The sequence below is a fragment of the Panthera tigris genome, chromosome E2 (assembly GCF_018350195.1).
Source record: "Panthera tigris isolate Pti1 chromosome E2, P.tigris_Pti1_mat1.1, whole genome shotgun sequence".
NCBI lineage: Eukaryota > Metazoa > Chordata > Mammalia > Carnivora > Felidae > Panthera > Panthera tigris.
Genome location: NC_056674.1, coordinates 35,081,292 through 35,104,889, shown reverse-complemented (window position 1 = coordinate 35,104,889; position 23,598 = coordinate 35,081,292). Strand labels below are relative to the sequence as shown.

The 23,598-nt window shown below is 46.7% G+C and overlaps 3 protein-coding genes across 15 annotated transcripts in view; 1 reads left to right on the top strand and 2 right to left on the bottom strand.

Moving 5' to 3' along the window:
* The window catches only part of CNOT1 (CCR4-NOT transcription complex subunit 1), a 101,772-nt gene extending 91,710 nt beyond the window's left edge, over window positions 1-10,062 (top strand). For 7 of the 8 annotated variants that reach the window (XM_042969608.1, XM_007090232.3, XM_015541135.2 and 4 more), the window contains exons 41-49: window positions 710-873; window positions 1,068-1,185; window positions 2,610-2,711; window positions 5,508-5,681; window positions 6,481-6,630; window positions 7,573-7,753; window positions 8,361-8,493; window positions 9,432-9,566; window positions 9,720-10,062. In XM_042969608.1, coding sequence (XP_042825542.1) covers window positions 710-873; window positions 1,068-1,185; window positions 2,610-2,711; window positions 5,508-5,681; window positions 6,481-6,630; window positions 7,573-7,753; window positions 8,361-8,493; window positions 9,432-9,566; window positions 9,720-9,798 — 1,236 coding nt within the window. In that variant the 3' untranslated portion in view covers window positions 9,799-10,062. Of the gene's footprint in view, window positions 1-709; window positions 874-1,067; window positions 1,221-2,609; window positions 2,712-5,507; window positions 5,682-6,480; window positions 6,631-7,572; window positions 7,754-8,360; window positions 8,494-9,431; window positions 9,567-9,719 lie in introns of those variants that run through there. The other variant, XM_042969609.1, reaches the window with a different exon arrangement.
* Window positions 10,063-10,249: 187 nt separating this feature from the next.
* Window positions 10,250-15,547, bottom strand: SETD6 (SET domain containing 6, protein lysine methyltransferase). The gene is made up of 9 exons (XM_042969611.1): window positions 15,467-15,547; window positions 15,134-15,232; window positions 14,916-15,060; window positions 14,696-14,837; window positions 14,366-14,560; window positions 14,115-14,235; window positions 12,497-12,677; window positions 12,180-12,322; window positions 10,250-12,028 (listed from the first exon to the last, which is right to left on the bottom strand). Exons 1-9 carry the CDS (start codon window positions 15,491-15,493, stop codon window positions 11,723-11,725), a joined length of 1,359 nt encoding a protein of 452 aa, XP_042825545.1. The 5' UTR covers window positions 15,494-15,547; the 3' UTR covers window positions 10,250-11,722.
* Window positions 15,548-16,708: 1,161 nt separating this feature from the next.
* Window positions 16,709-23,598, bottom strand: part of NDRG4 (NDRG family member 4) — a 79,810-nt gene continuing 72,920 nt past the window's right edge. For all 6 annotated transcript variants that reach the window (XM_042968754.1, XM_042968753.1, XM_042968756.1 and 3 more), the window contains 7 exons: window positions 23,390-23,493; window positions 22,454-22,510; window positions 22,325-22,376; window positions 21,547-21,594; window positions 21,318-21,353; window positions 21,158-21,209; window positions 16,709-18,840 (listed from right to left, as the gene is read on the bottom strand). In XM_042968754.1, the coding sequence (XP_042824688.1) occupies window positions 18,686-18,840; window positions 21,158-21,209; window positions 21,318-21,353; window positions 21,547-21,594; window positions 22,325-22,376; window positions 22,454-22,510; window positions 23,390-23,493 (504 nt within the window). In that variant the 3' untranslated portion in view covers window positions 16,709-18,685. The remainder of the gene's footprint in view (window positions 18,841-21,157; window positions 21,210-21,317; window positions 21,354-21,546; window positions 21,595-22,324; window positions 22,377-22,453; window positions 22,511-23,389; window positions 23,494-23,598) is intronic.

Below are 23,598 nucleotides of genomic sequence, written 5' to 3'. Positions count from 1 at the left end.
TGGTCTTGGGTAATTACAAGTAGGTTGCCCTGTCCCTCACTCTTCAGTGGGAAAATCCAGTGGAATGCAGGATGGTTCTTTGTGTTTTTAAATTTATTTATTTATTTATTTTGAGACAGAGCACTCAAGCTGGGGAAGGGCAGAGAGACAGAATCCCAGTCAGGCTCCATGCTGTCAGCCCAGCCCATTGTGGGGCTCTGTCCCACAAACCATGAGATCATGACCTGAGCCAAAATCAAGAGAGGCTTGACTGTTGCTGAGCTGCCCAGGCACTTCCAGTTCTTTGTGTATGTGAGACATTTCTGCAGCCTGAAAGCTTCCCTGGCTTTCCATCTATTAAATGCCAAGAGAAGTATAAACCATTTTGCTTCTTGTCAGCTTTACTCACATCAGACCAGAAAAATTAGGTTGTTACATTGTATTAACATGATGGAATACGATGTACCATGTTCCTTTCTAAAGCTTACAAAAAAACCAGTATTTGTGGAGAGTATGTTTCTGGCCTAAGATCATTGAAATTCAAAGAAAACAAAATTCTGCGGGCCACATCAGTGTATGGCCCTTTTGGGTGCCAGCATATAATTTTGTATTCAAATGATATGTGTCCTTTAATGTGGGACTTAAGAATACAAGGTAAAAAAACTTGTCTGATGAGTGGTAAGTGAATTATTTTTATGATGTACAGGCTCGTAATCTGTGTGCTCTGTAGGTTCTTGGTATAGTCGTGGGAGTTCTCCTGCAGGATCACGATGTCCGGCAAAGTGAATTTCAGCAGCTTCCTTACCATCGAATTTTTATCATGCTGCTCTTGGAACTCAATGCACCTGAGCATGTATTGGAAACCATTAATTTCCAGACACTTACAGCTTTCTGGTGAGTATTGTTGGATTTAATAGAGATTTCCCATTAAGGATTGCTATTTTGTTGGTAAAATTTGAGAAGTAGTATTCTTGTGGATTTGAGGCATGTTGATTTGTAATACATCTTGAATGTTACTTACTTATATTGATGTGGTATTCACCATATTTAACTTGGACCTTCTTCTGACTAAGGTTTTCTTCTTTCAGCAATACATTCCACATCTTGAGGCCTACCAAAGCCCCTGGCTTTGTGTATGCCTGGCTTGAACTGATCTCCCATCGGATATTTATTGCAAGAATGCTGGCACATACGCCACAGCAGAAGGTGTGGCTGCAGTTTATCTCCTACAGATGAAGACTGTAACTACTTGGAGCTTATTATTAGCACTTTTAGTCATTTAGTAATAATTTTACTTATTCCAGGTTTAGTCGAGAATAATTTCATGTGGAGTAAAGTTTTGGAGAGAGGTTTAACAAGTACTTGACTGCCTCTGCCTAGAAGCCATTCCTCGGTGATTAGGGTATTGCTTTTCCAAGTGTCTTGTGAGCCATCTGTGTTAATTTCTTAAGGACTTTTTTAGAAAAGCTGAAACCTTGGAGCACCTTTGTAGACTTATATATAAAACTTCGAATAATGGAGTTCTAGAACCCGCCAGTTTTACAGGTTCTCACCTTAAATGCTAAAGACTCTCACACTCAAGGGTGAAGACTGCTGGCCTGTATTTGAAGAAATTAGGATCAAGTTTTAGTAAAGAGTTTTATTTTTTTAATTTTTATTATTTTTAAATGTTTATTTTTGAGAGACTGAGTGTGTGTGTGTGAGCAGGGGAGGGGCAGAGAGAGAGGGAGACACAGAATCCAAATCAGGCTCCAGGCTCTGAGCTGTCAGTGCAGAGCCCGATGCAGGGCTCAAACTCCCAAATTGTGAGATCATGACCTAAGGTGAAGTAGGACACTTAAATGACTGAGACATCCAGGTGCCCCCTTTAGTAAAGAGTTTTTAAAGTGTAATTGCAATAAACATAGTTAACATGAGAGGTTTCTCTCCCATCTTGCAATTAAATGGCAAATGAATATGGTAGAACATATCCTTGATTGGCCTTTCAGAAGAAAATATGACTAATGTGCTTGGCAAAAAAGAAAGTGAGCTAATCCTTAAATGGAGTGTATATTGTTTGATATTCCAGGAGGAGAAACACAATAACATTGAATAAAATTGCCCCCAAATAAACATACTTAGTAAAATTGGGAGTTGGTGACAGGTTCAGCCATGTTTGGCTGAAAAATAGAGGATTTATAGTGTGAACTTTTTATAAACTGGATCAAATTATTTGACAGGAGTTGGGAGTGGGGAAAGAAATGGTTTGAGACCTAGGACTTAATTAAAACAAGGAACTTAAAAATAAATAAATACAGGAAGGAAGGAAGAAAACAGACCTCTGTCAGTTTCTTAGTTGACTGTTTTGTGTTGTGTCTGAAATTTTCTCCAGGTTTACTACTCCTCTTCAAATTTTGCTTACAGGCACAAGGACCCATACATCCTAGAATTCTGGAGCCATTTTGTTTTAAATATTTCTCACTGTTTCTGTAATTATCCTTACTCCTTTTTAATGGCAGTCTTCAAGAGACTTATTTATGTCAGTATTCTCTAGTTATATTAGTCTGAAGAAGATAGTAAACAAGTCAACTTTTTGGTGGTAGAACAGCAACTGAGTAGAATTACGACTCATGTACATTTCTTTCTTTCAGGGATGGCCTATGTATGCACAGCTACTGATTGATTTATTCAAATATTTAGCGCCTTTCCTTAGAAATGTGGAACTCACCAAACCTATGCAAATCCTCTATAAGGTAATTAATCTAGAGTTACAAATTAAAATAAAATTTAAAAATACTTACACACTCTCAACTGGGAATGTGAGGCCTAATATTTTTTATTAAGCTTTTAAAGTATAATATATATTCAGAAAAGTGCAAAAGTCAAATGTTCTTGTATAACCAGCACCTGAACAGGGTATTCCATGTGTTCAGCTTTAGTAGATACTACTACTTTTATAAAATACACATAGCTGTTAATTGACACACCAGCATGTGCCTGGTATTTACTGTTTTGTGTTAGCCATTTTGGCAGTTGTGCAGTGGGATCTCACTGTGGATTTAGTTTGGATTTCCTTGATTTTTTTTTTTTTTTTTTTTTTTAATGAATAGCTTGGCCATTTGGATATCCTTTTGTGATGCTCCTCTTCGAGTTTTTTGCTCGTATTTCTACTAGATATCTGTTTTCTTTTTATAGGACTGCTTCATACATTCTGGATATAAGCCCTTTGTTTAATATATATTCAAACATTTCCTATTCTTGTGGCTTTTTTACTCCCTTAAAAGTAGGGTGTCTTTTGAGGAATGGAAACTTTAATGTAGTCAGAATTACCAAGTTTTTACTTTCATCTCATGTAAGAAATCTTTTTTTTTTTTTTTTGTATCTGATGTAAGAAATCTTTGGCAGTCCCAAGTCGCATTCTCTTCTGTGTGTGCTCTGTTCACTGCCCAAGAAGCCGTATAATTCTGGCTTTTACGCTTAGGAGGTATGACCTATCTGAGAGTTATTTTTGTGTATGGTAAGATTCGTTTCCTCCTCTTTCCTTATATCCCCACCCCAATAAATAGTGTACAGCTTTTCAGTACCATTCTTTATTCCCTATTGAATTGCTTGGGCACCTATGTCAAAATAATTGACCATTTGTGTATGGGTGTCTCTCTAGTTCATCTGTTTTGTGTTCTTAGGGCAGTATAAAACTGTCTTGAGTTGTAAGACTTATATATAAAACCAGAGTAATCAAGCAAAGTGATTCCTCTTCAACTTTGCTCTCTTTTAAGATTATTTTGGCTATTTTGTGTCATTTGCCGTTGCATAAAACTACACAGTCATCTTCACTTCTAAAAGCTGGCTGGGATTTAGATTGAGATTGCAGTGAATCTCTAGATCATTTTGGAGAGAATAGACATCTTAATAATATTAAGCTTTCAATCCTGAACATGAATATTTCTATTTAGTTAGGTCTTTAATTTTACTATGCAGTGCTTTGTAGTTTTTAGAATAGAGCTTTTCAACCTCTTTCTTTAGACTTATGCGTATACATTTTGTGGGTTTTTTGGTGACATTGTAAAATGTCTTTAAACTTTTTCATACTTGGTAACAATGTATAGAAACAAACTGATTTTTGTATATTGGCCTTGCATCCAGCTACCTTGCAAAATTTACATTTTCTGGGAGTTTATGAGTGTCTTTTGTGGGGAGAAGTGTATTCTGTATTCGTTCCATCAAAATGTAACTTTGGGTTTGTGTTTTACTTTTTCTTGCCAGTAACTCCCAGGAAAGTGTTGAATAGAAGAGAGTGATAATGACATGTTTGTCTCATTAATGATCCTAAGGAAAGCTTTTAGTTATTCACCATTAAGTATAATGTTTTTATAAATCTACAGTTTTGTTTTGCAGATACCATTATCTGAATAAGGAAATGCCCTCTATTCATAATTTGTTGAGTTTTTAAATCATTAAATAGGTATGGAGTCATATTGAATGCCTTTTTGCATTCAAGATAATGTAAAAAATCTTTTTTCTGTTAATATTATAACTCCATTAATTTTAAAATGTTTAAACTGCCATTGCATTTTGAATCATTTGGTCATGATATATCACTGTTATTTCTATTTCTGATATTTAGGATTTTTGTGTGACTTTTCACATCAAATTTTGGTGTCAAGATTATGCTAATCTCATTGAAAAAGTTGGGAAAAGTTCTCTTTAAAAATTTAAAAAAAAAAACAAAGTTTGGGGGAGCTCTTATTCATTGATTTTAGAGATGCTGGGGGTGGGGGGAGAGCCACAAGGGTGGGGAGGGGCAGAGAGAGGGGGACAGAGGATCCCAAGTGGGCTCTGTACTGAACAGCTGCGAGCCCGATGCGGGCCTGAAACTCACGAACCATGATATTATGGCCTGAGCTGAAACCAAGAGCTTAACCAACTGAACCACCCAGGCACCCCTATTCAGATTTTATTTTGATTGGGGTTTTGGCAAGTTGGTTTTTAAAGTAGTTTATTTTATCTGAATTGTCAAATTTATTAGCATATAACTGGGGGCCATTCTCTTAAACTGTTATGTCTGTAGGATCTGTAGTGATGGTCCCATTTCATTCTTGCTATTAATATTTTTTCCATTAGGGTTTATCAATTTTATTAATCTTTTCAAACAGCCAATTTTGGTTCACGCTCCTTTAATACTTTTTAAACATGTAATTGATTTTGGCTTTTTTACATTCTTGGTTTTCATAAATTATGTTTTTTCAGCTTCTGGTTAGCCTATGTCTTTTTTTTTTTTTTTTTTTTTTTTGCTAGCCTCCCTCTTCTAGTATACAGCATTTAAGGTATTAAGTCCTCAAAATTAGATTTTGGTAATTTCCAGATGTACATGTATATATTTTGGTAAATCACTTGTGACACAGTTTTTTATTAAAGCCTGTAATTTGTTAGTGAAGCATACTTTATACTTTTATCATGTTTACTTGAGTTAACATTCATGATAGTATAAATGTTACTCCAACTTTCCAACTTAATATGAAAACAATGTTTTTCTCATTTTTTAAAAATAGGGCACTTTGAGAGTGCTGCTGGTTCTTTTGCATGATTTCCCTGAGTTCCTTTGTGATTATCATTATGGATTCTGTGATGTGATCCCACCTAATTGTATTCAGCTAAGAAATCTCATCCTGAGTGCCTTCCCAAGAAACATGAGGCTCCCAGACCCATTCACTCCTAATCTGAAGGTAAAGTTCTAAACATTTCAAGGAAAAACAAGGTTACGTCTTAGTATTTCAGTCCTTTTCTCTGGTTGTAGACTTATTTAATCTGTCTTTCCCCAGCATAAACCACATATAAGTTATTTGTTAGATGAGGATGCTCTTTGGGGGTAGGGGGCAATCATGTTATTAAGCCTGCTGAATATTGGTTTACAGTTTTGCCTAGCTGCTGTTTTCAGTTAATTTTGATAGTAAGTTAATTTTTGCAGAACGTCAACCAAGGTTTTGGGCCAGTCACTTGCTGGGTGGCCCTGACTGCACAGAATTTCAGAACAGACGTTTATAATACCTGTATTCCACAGGTATTTTTTGTGTGTCACCCTGATGCAGCTACTGTAATTCTTATGTATTTTGTATTCTTTTTCTTTCACATGCATTTTTTTTTTAAAGTAACAAGTATGATGTTCTTTTCTTCTGAGGCATCTTTTCAAAGACTAGGGCTCTTGGTGAGTGAGCAATATCTCCTCTGTACCCTTACTTTGAAACCCAAGTCCAGAAAAAAAATAACTAGTGCTACACATTATTAGGCTTGTTCACAGAAGGTACCTATCCTGACTTAATTTAGAAAGATGATTTACTACAGAATGAGAGATTCCTACCTTTTATAGATTTTTAATTACAGATTAATAAAAAGTGGCAGCTCTTTGTAAGATCTTACATTGTATAGTTTTAGAAAAACAATCCTACTACTTTTTAGCACAGATGGAATTTGCTGTTAACTCCTACATATGCTTCTGGTTTTGATTATTGTATCTATCTGTGGCAGGTGGATATGTTAAGTGAAATTAACATTGCACCTCGGATTCTTACCAATTTTACTGGAGTGATGCCACCTCAGTTCAAAAAGGATTTGGATTCCTATCTTAAAACTCGATCACCGGTCACTTTTCTGTCTGATTTGCGCAGCAACCTACAGGTTAATTGGTTTGACTTAAATTTTCAGCTGTGTCTGTGAGTGGTCTATTTGGGAGTCAACCAGATTTAAAAATTTCTCATGGTTGGATGAGATTCACTGAATTATGCATTTTACTGGTTCATCTTAATGATACAAAGCCTTAGAAGAGGCAACCAGGGGAACAGGCTGATTTTCTGTACGAATACATGGCTGATAATGGTTCCCTTTCAGTACTCCCAAGATGATTATTGTTTTTAATGTTTGTTTATTTTGAGAGACAGACACAGAGCATGAGGGGGAGGGAGACAGGGAGGGAGGAAAGGGAGACACAGAATCCAAAGCAGGCTCCAGGCTCTGTGAACGGTCAGCACAGAGCCCAACGTGGGTCCTGAACCCACGAACCATGAGATCATGGCCCAAACCAAAGTTGGACACTCAACCAGCTGAGCCACCCAGGCTCCTCCCACACCCCATGATTGTTCTTAATAAGGTGATTCTGTCTTAGTTTGCTGTTTTAGAAAAGGACTTGAAATCGTGTGGTCTTTCCACACCAGAGTACCACTTTTCCCTTTCTCTAGATTATTTTTTTCTTCAAGATTTTAAGAACGCACCATACCCAACATGGGGCTTGAATTCACAACCCTGTGATCAGGAGTCACACACTCCACCAACTGAGCCAGCCAGGCGCCCCTCCCAATATTTTTTTATCATTGAGATAATAGACTGACTTTATAAACTGTACTTTTTTGCTGGCACCTGTTAAAGCTTTGCCTTCTTGTTACTGACACAACCACCCATAGACAGCTGTGTCATTTGTTCAGCAACCTCACAAAGTCAAGTAATTTCTAAAAGTTAGATCCCAAAGAACAGAGAGCAGTTCAGCTTTTCTATGAAGGCGTAAAAAGGGTTTAGAAATAGTGAGTCCTCTATGAAAATAAGGAGTTTTCTGTTTTGTTCATTTAGGTATCCAATGAACCTGGCAATCGTTACAACCTCCAGCTCATCAATGCACTGGTGCTCTATGTAGGGACTCAGGCCATTGCACACATCCACAACAAGGGTAGCACGCCATCAATGAGCACGATCACCCACTCGGCTCACATGGACATCTTCCAGAACCTGGCTGTGGACTTGGACACTGAAGGTGAGTGAAACTAGCCAATTCTCAGAGTTAAGTTCTCTGTATTGTTTGCCACAGTCTGGTCATAGAAATACTTTGTCATAATAGGCATATAATATTTTGTTAGTCTGTTTATGGCCCTGGCTATTTTCTTTTTTTGGGTGGTGGGGAAACTCTTGCCGTGAGTGTATAGTGGAGTTTTCCAGAGGCTACAGGAAACAATACTGGAGCAGACTGAACACAGGATTAGAAGAATCCAGCTGTCTTCTATTAAATGACATTAAATAGATCTGTGAAATCCAGCTGTCTCCTATTAAATGACATTAAATAGATCTGTGAAATTAGGGATATTCTTCCCTGATTTTTTTTTGGGGGGGGGATGCTTTTATTAACATGTATTAATATGCAGGGTATCTGTTTTTAAATATTTCTAAAAATTGTAATGTGGAAAATAAAAAAAATATATCTCCCAGAAGTGGAAACACTGGGGACCTGAGAACCACTGGTTGAAACTAAAGGACACGGGAAAGGCCAGGATCCCAAATCCAAACCCTAGCCACTCAGAATGATGTCTTTTTGCCTTGGCCTCTCAGAGCAAGTCTTTAATAAAGTTTGTTTTCTGAATTTCTAGGTCGATATCTCTTCTTGAATGCAATTGCAAATCAGCTGCGGTACCCAAATAGCCACACTCACTACTTCAGCTGCACCATGCTGTACCTTTTTGCAGAGGCCAACACTGAAGCTATCCAAGAACAGATTACAAGGTAAGGGAGAAGTTTTTTGGATGATTCTCAATGGTTGCCTCTTCCCCTTAACTTATGCATCGAGTGTGTTTTCTGTGCACTGTTCGTTGAGATCTTTGTGTCCATTTAAAACATCTTTTACATGTGGGATATGGGATACAGTAGTGAACAAAATGTACATTGATTCCTACCCTGGTAATTAGTCTGATGGACACAGAATTACAAGTAGAGAATTGCAAATCATAATCATTGCTAAAATAAAAAGGTTTTGACAAAAGGTATAGGTATCTTGATTGAAAATCAAGTTTCTCTCAGATGGTAGCGATAACATTTTTATCCAGAGTCCAGAATTCATAGGCCTATTAAAAGGCATTTTGTTAAAGAGTTTGGGCTTTTTCCTTCATCCTCTAGGTTGAAAGGTTTGAAGGAGAAATAGAGGATTGTACTTGGCATTTTCCTAATGATAAACTACACCAGAGATTAGGCAATGGGTGGATTCTGGTGAGAGAGATACACATTTTTAAAACTGGACCAGACTTTAAAAACTTGCCCCTTCACTTAATAGTTTGTGTATTAGATACAGTATCTCATTAAATAATATCCTTGATCATTTTCACACATACCCAGGTAGTATTAGAATTCATTTCTTTTCACTGGTTGTGCATTCCTTAAGTAGCTTTCTGTGAGCCATGTAATCTGATACTATTATCCTTTAACTTAGAAAACCTAGATTTGTATCCTGCCTCTTCCAGTTAGTGAGCCTAGAAGACTAATTCGGAATCCACCTGCATTAACTGCGATGTATCGTTTAGACCTTAATCCACCTGTCTTCAGTAAAGCTAGTAACTTTTGCATGTAGTTTAGTAATCAAGGAGAAAAGATAGGAATAAAGGTAAAGAAGAAGTGTTCATAAATTTCTAGGTTTCTCTGTGCATTAACTCATCTTTTCTTCCCTTCAGGGTTCTCTTGGAACGGTTGATTGTAAATAGGCCACATCCTTGGGGTCTTCTTATTACCTTCATTGAGCTGATTAAAAATCCAGCGTTTAAGTTCTGGAACCATGAATTTGTACACTGTGCCCCAGAAATTGAAAAGTGAGTTCAAAGTGATTTGTCTCAGAATGAAACAGATGATGGCTCTAGCTAGGGTGGGTGATTAAGAGGGTAATAATAGCCAGAGCTAATGTGACACAAGGGATTGCCAGGCCTCAAGTTTTATGACAAACTTGTGATTGTCTCTATTTTCAGGTTATTCCAGTCGGTTGCACAGTGCTGCATGGGACAGAAGCAGGCTCAGCAAGTAATGGAAGGGACAGGTGCCAGTTAGATGGAACTGCATCTCTGCTGTAAATGCGTCAGCCTGGAGGTCCCACTGCACCAAGTTCATAAACTGGCTGAAGAATCCTTTCAGCTCTTCCTGACTTTCCCAGCCCTTTGGTTCTCGGGTACCTGCCCCAATTACTGTTTGGGTCAGCTTCCTGTGTATGTGGGCACGTTCCAAAGTTTAAATGCATTTTTTTGACTCTTGGCCAAAATTTAGAAGATGCTGTGAATATCATTTTGAACTTGTGTAAATATATGAAAGAGAAAACTTTTGTCTGGAACTTCTTGGGTTTGTGCAAAATGTGTCCAAGGCAAGTAGATAAACTTGGTACCTGCCCAGCTTGTAACTGAAAAGGCTGCTGATGCCATCCACTTGTCTGGGGACAGAACAATACAGCTCCATGTCTTCTGACATTCCTGGTGTCCCAAAGAATAGCAAAAAAAGCCAGTTTAAATATTGTGTAACTTATTTTTTTAATGTGGACAGGGGACCTTGAAAATCACCAAGTTGTTAAAAATGTGTACGTGCTACTATTTGGTATGCTTAGGGGACATGGGAAGAGCTCACAATTGAGATCCCATGGGTTTTTGTTTTGCCTCTTCCCCACATCTAAAGCTGACTGCTGGGAGAGCATCATTTTCTCATTTCTACTGGAGAACCTGCCCCCTTAGGCCCTGCAAGATGCAGTCAGCTCTTTTTATAACGTAAAACCGGACCAGGCCTAAAAGTGCCCCTTTCGTTCTTCTGATCCTTGTAAATTGTGGGAAAGGGAACTAATAGTGTATGAATTGCCCTTCCCCGTTATCCCAGTAAATAGCCCTATATAGGCTATGTTGAACAACAACAAAGTCAAAAGGACCAATACAGCCCCTTTTGTAAGCATTTTGAATGTTTTGTAAATGTATTGGTCCACGTGTTGTATTTTGTAGCCTTTTTAGTTCCTGGGCTCTAGCTCCCATTACTTGTATGTGTATGCATACTGTAGTCAAAACATTAAAGTCATGACACACACATGACTCCACTGTGCCTTTCTCAGTAGTAGCAGCAGCCAGTGCTGGTGGTGAGGAAAGTGGACAACCCAGCCTCGCAGAGCCTGTTGCCAATGGGAAACCTCACTTCTTGCTGCATGGTAGATCATTTACATGAATCTGGCATCTTTAAACAAGCAAGGAAGTGAATTTTGTAGTGTTTCAGCAGTAGAAAAATCATTGGATCAGGTTTCTATGGTTAAATAATTACAAAACATTTTTCATACCCTTTGTCCCCATGGAGTTTTGATAATATATCACATATACCTACTCGTTTTAAAAAGTTTTAAAAATTTACACTATTTAAAATAAAATATACCTTAATAACTCAAGTTTTATGGCCACAGAGGACAAAAAGTTCAAGACTCAACAGCAGAAATCTTAATGGGGCTTGAATGTCATTGGTGGCTTAGGGTTTCTTCCCTTACCGGTGGGCTGTGCCATGTAGAGGAAACTTCAGGCTCCTGAGGAAGTACAGTAGTTGTTGAGTGCCAGTGCCATATCATACCCTCTAACAGAAAATGAAGTCTTGGAGTGGGGGGATGCTTGCTCAAAACAGACCCAGGTCTACCTTCAAAGTCCACGTTGTTATTAAATGCTAGACTACAATAGGAACCTATTACTATCACATTTCTTCTAACCTTTGGTTCAGACTGAGAACAAAACAGCTATAAAATTCACTGATCTTAGTAACAGCAATCTGCAAGTCTGCTGTACCCAGTCCTTAAACAGGTCACCCTTATCTCAGTTACCCCTAGCACACCACCTTTGTTACTTTTCCTGTTGGTATTTATTAAAGGAAAAGCAAAAGACCCAGATTTTCCTTTTTTTCAAGCATCAATGAATGCGAGCTTAGAATAAAGTTCTTGTGGATGGTCTTTCAGGCAACAGGGAACCTGCTAACTTGTCAGTTCCAACAACTGGTGTAAGATCATCTTCTGACCATAGCGAACCTGCAAGGCCTGCTGTTCCCTCGAGCTGAGTTTGGTGTAGACCTCCTTGTTACTTAGTAAATCTTGTTCAGATTTTAAGTCTGTGGCATAGGTTTGCAGGGTCAACAAAACACTGTCCCGAAGCAGCTGTCTCCATGATGCTTTCAGCCTGGGGATATTTGTGACTGTCAAGCTCTCCTCTTCCCTTTTATCATCTCCCCATCCATCCTGGTCTTTAAACTCTCTGAACTCCTCAGCAGGCATGCATAGTACCTAGAAGCAATCATTGGGCCCTTTAATTTTGAATCGCTGAATTTAGAGAAAAGCCAGACCTATCTTGGCAGCATTTAAGTGTCCTCTCCCTCCATCCCACCTTTCCTCTTTCATGTAGTTCCAAGTATTTCATCTATTCTCAGCCCTTTACCTTGAGTGTGGTGGTCAGTTCCTCTTCAGTGAGCACCTCCTCCCACCCAATTACAAAGGCTCCCTCTTCCCCTACCATCTCCAGTTTGCATAAGAAATCCCAGCGTTCATACAGTAGGAGCCTTTCAGCTTCAACTTTTGTTCCTGTAGGTAGAAAAGCAATGTTGTGTAAGTCTCCATATACCCACCAGTTCATTTCTTCTTCCATCTACCCCACCCAGTCTACCAAAAAAGGGGCAACTGCTATTTAAGAGCACTTGGGGTGGGGACAGAGACACGTCCATCAGTGTAGTGTGCAAGACTTAATCCGACACTCACCCAGTAATGCTGCTTCACGAACTGTCACCATCTGAATGTCAGCTGTGTCATCCGTGTTGTCGGGATATGGTTCAACAAAACCATACATATGAATGAGTTGCCAATTAGCCATTTGTCCATAAGTGTTGAAAATTTCATGGCCTTTAGGAATGGGCTGAGTGGCCACCATCCGAAGACAATTCTGGGGTGGAAGGGAGAAGCTGGGACTAAGCCCTTCCCTGGCCAACCCACGAAGATAATTTCTATTTTAGGAAAAGCCTCCGGTGGGTGCAGTTCAGCAATGGGACTGATGATACACCTTCCAACATTCTACCTTTTTAGTTCCTGTTAAGATCCTGTACAGGCATACCTCAGATTGTCCAGGTTCAGTTCCAGAGCACCACAAAAGAGCAAATAATGTTAAAAGACAAAAAACCAAACACAAAAGCCAACTTAAATAAATTTTATGGCTTCCCACTGCATATAAAAGTGATGTTTATGGGGTGCCTGGGTGGCTCAACTAGTTAAGCGTCTGACTTTGGCTCAGGTCGTGACCTCACCTCATGGTTCGTGCATTTGAGGCCCAAGTTGGGCTTTGCACTTACAGTGTGGAGCCTGCCATGGATTCTGTGTCTCCCTCTCTACCCCTCCGCAGCTCACGTACTCTCTCTCAAAAATAAACATACGTTTAAAAGATTTTTAATAAAGCTTATGCCATACTGTAGTCTATTAAGTGTTCAACAGTATTACATCCTAAAGAACAGAAAAATGGGCTTTTCTTGCTAAAAAAAATGCTAATCACTGTCTGAGCTTTCAGTGAGTTGTAACTGCTGGGATGAGATCACCAGAACAAATACAGCAGCAATGGAAAACTTTGAAATCCTGCAATTCTTGCAGTTACAATTCTTCCAAAAGTATGACACACAGACATGAAGCAAGTACTGTTAAAAAAGCGGCACTGACGGACTTGCTCAACACAGGGTTGCCACAGACGTTCAACCTGTAAATGCAGTATCTGAAATATAATAGAACAAGGTATGCCCGTACAGTAGGATGAAAGGGGTAAAAGTCGCTGGGTTTTAAAAATGAACAATTAAACCAAGATCAAAGTAGAAATGGCAGATAGAGGCAAAAATTAAAAAATAGCCATTTCCTAAATTTTGATTCCATAAACTTGGATCTGATCTTGCAACTTTCCACATAGCAAATGGAATTGATATACCCTTGGTATCAAGTTAGATTTGACCTATGGCCATTCCCCTTTCCTCCCTCTTCTTTCCCCAAAGTAGTGACAGTATATCTGACCCAGGCTGCTGTCCACTGGGCCCCAACACGATCTTGGTTCACTGGCACTGCACAGAGGAGCCAACCAACCTCTAGCACCAAGTAAATGGCAGTAGCTTATTACAGAACTAACCACAACTTTCTCTGCGAGTTTTGAAGTTTTGTGTTCTACTTCGTTGGAATACGCAAACTCAAAGTACGTAACAGAAGAACTTCACCTACACATTTTTAGCATGAGGAGAATGGAGCCCACCGAGCCCAACTGTCAGGGCAGCATCAACGACCAGCACTGGTTTGAATCAAATGCCTGATCATCAGTGCACATAATAACAATAACTGAGAGGGATCCACTCACTGGAGAGTATTCTAGATTGGCATTATGATTGGCTAAGTGGTTTAGTATGTCTGCAGCAGGCACCATCAAAGGGGAGTTTGGCTCCTTTTCATCCTCCTCTTCCTCCAGTGGTTCCTGAAAGCTGCCACAGAGAGAACTTTGCTAAAGCCCAGGGTAGGGTGAGAGACTGGGGTGTGGTTCACTGTTCTTTCCCCTCTCATCCCTCAACTGAGATCTAAAGAAAGGAGTCCTTCAAGGTTCGGCTCACTGACCTGTACGCCATCACAAGAGCCACGAGCTGGTGGTAGAGTTCCAGGGAGCGAACCCTGGGGCTGAAAAGATCCGGGTGGGCTTCCATGAACGGCAATACGATGGAATAGTATTCGCTGCGGATGTTGGCCAAGTCCTTCTCCACCGCCTCGGGTACGCCCGTGCCCTGCAGCAATCGCCGGCGCTCCTCCTCAGGCCTGCGGTGACACCCCAGCCAGGCTCCCTTCACACACCCTACCGGGACTAGCGCTCGTGGCCCGGTCCCCGGGCCAGGGAGGAGCGAGCCGCGAGGCTACGGGGCCGGTGCTCCCCGCCCCCACCAAGGCTCTCACCAGAACATCGGGTGCTCCAAGCGGCCTAGCTCCGGCCACATCGCAAAGTAAGGGCTCCAGGGCGAGGCCGGGGCCTGCAGCTCGTGCAGCAGCGCCAGCAGCAGCGGCACCCAGCCCGACTGGCTCTGCAGCGCGCCTCGCTCTGAGAGAGACACAGAGGTGAGAGCACCGGCGCGGCCCCGCGGCACGCCTCCCGGTCGCACCCCGCCGGCGCACCCACCTCGCTCCAGCAGGCCGCCGATGGAGCAGGTGTGCTGCGACAGGAGCGCGGCCCGCGGCACGGCAAACAGCAGCTCCCCGGGCTGCACGCTCTCCCGGGCCACCATGCCGTAGCCGGCCACCGTGCCCTGCCGGCTCACCGCCACCTGAGCAGGGGGAGCGGTGGGTCAGAGCTGGACTGCGCCCCAGCCGCGCCCGCCCGCACCCCCGCCTCCTCACCTTGGGACTCAGCTCCAGCCCCACCCGCCGGCACCAGCTCAGGAAGCCGGCCACAGGGTCCGGGTCCGGGTCCGCGTCGCCTCCCACAGGCCCCGCCACCTGAAACGAGCCAGCGCGGTGGAGACGGTTCGCCCAGGAGAACGCGCGGGAAGCGGGAAGGCATCGCAGCGTGCGCGCGGAGAAAAGTTCGCTCTGGGTGGGGGAGGGGACGAGGAGGGCGGCCAGCGACCTGCTCTAGGGAACCGCAGGGACGGGCGGGACCGCACTGCGGGCGGGGTAGGGGCGAGCCGCAAGGGAGACGGGCAGGCCCCGCTCCGGCCCCCCGTAACTTACCCGCCGGCGCTTTGCCCTGGTCGCCATGGCGGAGGGCGCGCGGCCCTGCCGCTCAGAAGCTCCGCGCTAGCGCTTCCGGCGTCCGGGAAAAGGCCTCTCGGGGGCGGGGCCACAGGCCCCGCCCCGGCGCCACGTGACGCTCGCCCCCTGATCCACGCGGAGGAAGAGTGGGGATTTGCACCTGGTCAAATCATTCTTCCTGAGGACATCCTGTGGCGCCCAAGTGTCCCCAGTTGGGTTTAAGTCGGGTCCGATAAGGCGTGTCTCTGTGGAGACCCTCGAGCCTGGTTCTGAGCCAGCCACAACTCTCTCCTTCGGTCTCTATGAGCTGAGACATTTCGGAATAGAAGTCCGGGTAAAGAACAAAACTCCCGTTTTCCCGGTACCAACCAAGGCTGTCAGCGCACCCAGGTGGGCGACCAGCCTGCCTTCCTGATCTCGAGTCTCCGTTAGCTACGGTCATCTAACCGTTTTACACAGAGCAGGTTGTCAATGTGCGTGCGTGCGTTTCGGAGTGTGGTGGGTCAGGTTGTGTGTGTTTCCGAGGAGCAGGGGGAGGGTTCCCAGAAGTAGAATAACCCGCCTTTGCCCGCACTCGCTAGTATATCCGTTTGTCATCATTTGCATAGCACATGGTGGGTTTTATTTTTATTTAGATGCTTCTTTATTAGTTGACACATAGCAGGTATGCAATTATGTATTTATTGAGTAAATGAGTGAATGAGTCCGAAATGGTGGTTAAAACCTGGGAAAGTAGCATGCTGTTAAGTAAATGAAGCATTGAATCGAGAGTGTTTTGAAGCCAAACAATGCCAAAGCCAGTTCTCAGCTTTACGATATTATTAGGGTAAATTCCTTCTCCTGAGGCTCCGTTTCCTCAGCTGTGAAACTAATATCTACCGTATGGAATTAATGTAAGAATTGACAAGATAATGAATGTGATCAGAACAGGAAATAGGTGGGGCACATGGCTGGATCAAAGTCGGTAGAGCAGACGACTCTGAATCTTGGGATCTGATTTCAGGGTCCTGAGTTCAAGCCCCAGGGTGGGGGTAGAGTTAAAAAAGAAAAAAGAACCAGAAATAGAAACATGGATGGACACTCCTACATATGCAACCCCATCTAAACCTCAAGAAGCACCAGCCTCAATGCTGCCTTCTCACGAGCTTCCTATGATGGGCCTGGTGTCACCACACTCAAATTCTTCTTAGTTTATTAGTTTTCCAGACACTTAACTCTTAATACTTTGACAAGGGTTTTTATTTGTTTTACATTTTGTCGTCTCAAAGTTTCATGACATCAGCCACCAGAATACACAAAATTAGGTTCTTTGCTTTATATAGACAGGAAAATAATAAACTCCATTAAAAGTTCACTTTGACCAAAGAGACAACCTCCGATGGAAAACCACACGCAGGAAGACCCAATATACATATATATATATATAATGTATAGATATTTATAGATATCTTATCTGAAAGAAGAAAAAAAAATCCAAGATTTGCAGCGCTATCTACAGTTAAGAGGGATTAATTCTACCAGCTTTTCAAACAGTCACATTTGATATTCAAAGGAAGCACGTGAGTGAATAGAACTGGGGACAGACTAACACTCCACCAGGCTCTAGAGCAGTCTAGTAATGGCTTAAGATTCTAGAAGGGGGTGATATGTGCAGAAATGTGGATGCAGGTGTCCTCTCAGCCTCAGAGCACCCCACACGCAACTGTCCCCTCCCCAGCACTGCCTTTATCATTGCTCTTTTACTTGTTTTAGAGTTTGTGGCAATTGATTTAGGCTCCAAGACAAGTGGCTCCTGTTTCTGGGCCAGGAGATTCTCCCTGATGGTGCAGGTGGGTGGGATGTGTGTGGCTCAGTCCTGGGCTTCAGGTGAAAGGAGGGGACTGGGGTACCTGGAGAGCCTTTCTCCTCTGCCTGGACCTTGTTCTCTTTAGGAACCTCCACCTCCCACCCCAGGACCCAGCAAGCCCCAGCCCAAGCCACTCCAACAGTCCTGAGATGGTGATGTGGGCCTGCAGAAGTCTCACTACCTTAGACCATTTCTTTCCAGATAAAATCTCTTCTTGCTTAGTGATGCCCACATAAAATGTTGGCATAGCTTGACCAGAACTCTCCCTAACAACACCATGTTTCTGGTGGCCTTGGACACACTGCTGCTGATTGGGTTGTCCTCCATGGAACCTGGGGACAAAAGAGGGGGTCTGCTGGGAATCTCAGCCACCACTGTCTCTAGTCACATACTGGCTCCTGAAGGCAGACACCGTGAAGTTCTCAGGGGTGCATCCGACCTTCATGGGCTATCCCAGCATTTAAGTTCAGCCCCCAAGTCAGGTCCCTATGGAGATACAGGATCAGGTGACTTTCTACCTCAGGGCCTTGGCTCAGACATGGGACAGGGCCACGAGATGGTGGAGTGTGTGGGCTGGGACAGTCTGTGGGGTTCCTGCCTGTAAGGTCCTCCGTGTTTGGTCTTCCTGGGGCAGAGAAACCCTGTTCAGCCCCTGCCTGCCTGTCTGCCTGGGCCTACATCACCAGGCTAGCCCAGAGAGCACCAGGAAAACTGCTGCCTGGTCAGAGCGCCCCCTTGTGGCTATGGTTCAGATGATTGTCACATGTGCAAAAGACAGAAACAGATGTGCTTGGTGGGGGAGATGGGGAGAAAGGGGCCTGCAGAGCTCCAGGGCCCCTACCTCCTAGTGCTCCCCTGTGCTGTCTCCTGTCACCCCGGTGCCTGAGCTGGACCCCATGCTCCTGCTGTCCCAGCACACCACCTCAAAACCCCATCCCATCATCAAACCTGCCCTGTCCATGGGGGTCATCCCATGCTTTCTTCAGTCCAGGATATTACCCTGGATCCTGCCCAGAGAAGGAGTTGCACTCTTTCCTTAGCAGATCCCCTTCCTCCCTGAGCCCCGCCCAGACCGTGGGGAGTTGGAAGAGGGGCCTAAGTCAGCCAAGTTAACAAGGTGAGTGAGGTGGGGGTGGGGGTGGGGAGGAGCGAGCCTCTCAAACCATCTGGAGACCGTTCTGCTGCAGCATCTAGGATGAATCCCCTCACGTTTTTAACAAAAGAGAAGTGAACCCATTTCCTCCCCCGGCCTTCACAAAAATAAACTAAAGGGAAAATGAGCCGGCGCGAGGATGCCAGTGGGACGTCGATGCGGGCGGGGGCAGGTGGGCATCTCTGCCAGGCTAGGGGCTTCAACAGGACACCTCCATGGTGTGGTTGACCTGGCCCAGCCCCTCGCTGCTCTCCGAGTGGGTGCAGGCCTGCGGGCGGCTGCCATCCACCGAACCGGCACTGGTGAGCGACGCGGTACGAGAGCGGGCGAGGCGGGTCATGCTGGCCGAGGGCACTGTGGGCAGAGATGGGAACGGGCATGAGGACTGGCAGGGGGGTCTGGGTGCCAGCAGGCAGGAGAAGGGTTGACACAAGCAAAGCGGCAAGACCCATTTTTCCAATGGCACAGAGGCCCCTCCCAAGCCAGGGCTCTGGCACCTACTCCATCAAGCCGGAGGCATGCAGCACCAGCGAGTGAATGAGCCAAAGAGGGGGGGACCGGGCACCCCGCAGAGGCCAGCGGGACCCAGCTCACAACAGCTGGCCAGAGCTATGGCCAGAATGGGGTCACTGCCCGGGTACCCCTGAGCTGTTACAGGGACGGGACAGAATTCCAGCGATGCCCCCGCCTCAAGAGGATGATGGGACAGGGGAGTGGGACTACTTCCGTGAAGAAGGACTAGGTGTGGTGGCCACAAACTGCCCTAAATCCAATTTCCGTCCTTAGTTGGAGTTTCACGAGCAAGACGCTCAGGGGCAAACTCCACCTCCCTGAACTCAGCTGGCCATTGGTCCAGCTGGGGCATGGTCAGACACCCTTGCACCCAGGGCCAGGCCTAGGCTTTACCTCTGAGAGGCTCTGGTTCCAAATGCCTGAGCTCTGAAAGCCACGTGGCCCATGGCCACCCAGAAGCCAGACCACTCTGAACCCCAGCCAATCTAGAGCCCTGACATGGGACGCAGCCCACTAGGCCCAGGATCTGTGAAAAAGCACGACTCTTTTGGGCTTTAGGAGGCGAGCGGGACACAAGAAAGTTCCAAACCACAGCAAGATGAGGCCCGGCCGCAGCGCTGCACAGAGGAAAGAGCAGGGGGTCCTGGGGTGGGGATCCATGCATCAGGGGAGGGGCCACAGGGCTACCTGCTCCTCCACTCAGCCTTCGGTCCTTCAAGTATGCAACTAAGAGAGAAGACAGAGCCAGAGGGGTGGGGCAGGGTGGGGGGAGACACAGAACACGGGTGAAGAGCGTGATCCGGCAAGGCCAGGGTGTTGCGAGGGTCAGGAGAGAAGACAACAGGACAGGAACAGAGCGGGCTGGGGCAGGGCCAGAGCTTTAGGAAGCCCCCTCCTGCTCACCCACTGAAGCAGCAGCCCTGGAGGGAGCCCTGATCCCACAGTGGAGGCACTCATCCTGCGTCTCCAGCCTGGGCTGTGACCCTGAGGGGCTCTTGGTGACAGGGCTAGTGCCAGCACCCTCACCCTTCTTCCGGGCCCCAGTTCCCCCATGTACAGAATGGGGAGGCCTGCACAACCTCCTAAATCCTGCCCAGCTCTCAGGCTGCCTGGTGGCATTTTGCCTGGGGTCCTGAGAACATGTCCCAGCCCAATAAGCTTTGCTGGTCTACCCATCCCACAGATGCTCACGGGGCAGGCCCTGGGCTCAGGCCCAGCCACAGAGCTCCTGCTGTGGTTCGCTGTTGGCTTTGGCCTCTCTTTGCCCTACATCCCCACAAGAGGCTGGCAGGCTCCTGGGGGGCCAGAGGGATTTCCACTCCTGGCTGGGCCCCCAGTTTTCCCCCACGGGCCTGTCCTTCTAAGGAGGCACAAGCTCCAGAGGGTAAAGTCCAGGGGGGAAACAAATTCAGGGAGAAGAGTTTTGCTTCCAGCAGGAGAGCCAGGTATATGGGGGAAAGGGGAGGAATCAAGGAGATAAAAAGGGTGTGTGCATGTGCACGTGTATGTGATTTAGAGGTGCCCATGAGCAGTCTGGGGATACCATCCCTGCACAAGGGGCAGTCTGGAGAGGGGAGGAGAGTGGGCATAGCCACCCCTTGGCCCCTACTCCCTTGGGGTCTTCATATACGCAACCCCCAGCTTTGGCTGCCTTGTCTCTCTCCTAAAACCCAGGTGGCCTCACTTGCCTTCCTCACGCCCTAGATTCCAAGACCACTCTAATGTCCCTTGCACCATCCCACCACGTGTGACAAAAGCCCTTCTCAGGTGCCATAGGCCTGGCGGGGAGCTGGTGGTGTATATGACTCACCTGTAGGCAGGCTTTCTGGGCAGGACTCAGCCCTGGGCTCTCGTCCCCCAGGGCTGGAGGAAGAGCCTTACCGCTCCAATGCTGCCAGGAGAGCACTGTCCCAAAGCCCCTCCAAGAGCAGAGGAGAGCCAGACACAGCCTAGGATCATCTACTTACAACGCAGGTGGAGATGCCCTAGAGGGTCCCCCGTCATGTGGGGAGCATGTGGGGAGTGGCACAGCATGTGGGCCCTGAGAACACAGAGCTCATATGCCCACAGGCTTAGTGCCACCTGCCACCGGGTGCCAAACCCACTTTGCTGCCTGCCCACCGGTCTCTAGGGCGGGGGCAGGGGGAGGTATACTTACTGTAGCCCATGCCTTGCAGGAAATATTTGAAAGCCTCAGTCAGCTTCCCTGGCTGCAGGACAGAGAGACAGTACATGCTTTGACTGGCTGCCTGGGATTAGGGGGAAAGGAGGCTTCTCCCACTTAGGCCAGGTAAGGGAAGGAGGGCCAAGAGTCTCACCTGTGTGACTTGGGGGAGCCCCCCAGAATCTGCCATCTGCAGGGAAGAGAAGGGGGTGAGCTGAGCGGGGGCCACCCCACACCCTGCCCAAGCCTCGTATACCTAAACAGGCTGCGCTGACCCGACACGCTGTCCTGCTCCCGCCCTGGATGGGACCCCAGGCAGGCCCCTCCCTGAGGCTGGGCCCTTGGCTGAGGAGCTGGCCTATGGCTGGGGAAGAAGGCCTCACCTTCAGGAAGGTCGTGGTGGTTGGATCCAGTTTGGAGTTGCACTCCACCTAGGGACAAGGTCAGCAGAGTAAGGCAGCCCCAGCCCCCGGGGTATCAGGGGAGCCCCTGCCCCAGTTGCTAAGGCAGGTTCTATTCCCAGAGCTGAGAGGCTCTACTCGTGAGAAGGGTGTGCAGGGGGCAGACACGGGCTGGCACCGGGGCCCTGGCTGAGGCTGCCCCACGCCTGCCAGGCTGCCTTCTGAAAGTCAGGCCCCTGCAGATCAGGAAGCAGCGCCCCAAGGGACCTGAGATCCTTGGACTCCACTCATAACTGCTGGCCACGCGATGTCCTCACGGGGAGCCAGGGCCACCTTGGTGGCAGTGGCGGGCAAAGTGCCAGGGACCGCGGGTTCAGGCGGTGAGGTGAGGGAGGGTCAAGGCTCAGCAGGAGACTGAGGCCCCTACCCGAGTCCCCATGGCCACAGCAGCACACACCGCATTCCTCCAGGCCCTCAAGCACAGGGAGGGTGTGCTAGTTTCTGTCACACGGGGGGCTACCCTGGTACTCCTCACCCCAGGGACAGGGTGGCCATCAGGTGGTCTGGCCCCAGCTCCCTCCCGTCTCCACGCCTCCCTCACTCGAAGGGTGGGATTGTGCCAGGTGGTGATGCATCATGGCAAGATGGTGGGAGGTGGGGTGAGAAATCCAGCATCCAGTGCCTGGCCCTGCCAGCCAAAGGCCAGCGATCTCCGTACTCCCGCCTCCCACCCCCAGTCAGGACGCTGTCCCTCACTCACCACACCGTCCTCAGCAGGCGCGTTATCCCCGACCACCAGCATCACGGGGCAGCTGCAGACACAGAGGACAAGGGCTGTCTGGCCTGGGCGTGGTAGGCAGGGACAGGCTGGGGGGTGAGGGGCACTCACCGGAGTGTCTTGGCATTGGGTACTGTTCCAGGCCGGTTAATGTCCAGGTCTCTGCGGCTGCAGGGAGAGGCAGAGGTGGGCATCTCAGAACTGGATCTGAGGGGGTTGTGTGCCCCAGGCCTGCCCCTGTTGTATTCCAGCCTTACCTCATCCTCCCACAATGGCAATTATGACCCAGCATCCCGGGCTGGTCCCAGAGTTGGGGTTTACGGTTATTGAGTTGTCTCGACTATGGAAAAGGCTCTAAGAGATCCCAGTTAGGGGTAAACAGGGAGGCAGGGACCTGCTCTGCACAAACGGGTCTTCAGGCCATGCCTCATACGTAACTTCTTCTCAGACCCTGCAATTCATGCCAGGTGGGCCCTGAAATTTGGCTCTCCCTCCCCCTTGAAGCACTCTGACATGCACCACCACCTGTGCGTGGGATTCCTGGGTCGTAGAGGAAGGCAGGGCCTAGCTTCTCATTCTCCACTGTTCCTCCAGCACCATGCACACGGCAGGTGCTTAATAAATATTTGTACGAGAAAAAGAAAGGAGGGAAGGCCAGTGGGCTCTAAGGAGCACAGCTTGAAAACCATGGAGTTCATCCAACCCCCCGTCCCCCTCCTACAGATGTCAGCCCTGAGGTTCAGGCTGGGGGCATTAGGGATGCTGCCCAGCTTCCCCCACTGCTCCTGGCCAGCCAGCAATGCCCTGGGGGAAAAGGCGTGGAAGAGCCCAGAAACCAGAGCTGGAAGCCCTACCCTACCCTCTGTCCTTCGAGGGGTGTGACCTTGGGCAAGAAGTAACTCTTTTCTTCTTGGTACAAGTTGTTCATCTACAAGCTTGGGAGAGCACGTCTCCTGCCTGCCTCCTTCCGTGATTGGTTGTACCGAGGGGACAGAGGGGGCACTCTTTGGCCTGGTGCTGCGGAGCTGGGCCCCAGGCTGCCCGCACCTGTTGTACATGTTCCAGAAGAGCTGCAGGTTGGCCTGGTTCACCACGTTCCCGATCTGCTGCCGGTAGCTCTGCACCAGCTCTGTGTTGCTCACCAGCTCCTCCTGGGCCCACGGGATAGATGGGGGAGGTGCACGGAGGGGAGCGACAGACAGGGGTGTGGTCTCAGACGGGCACAGGTGTCCCAGACAGAACCACCCTCGCCCCAT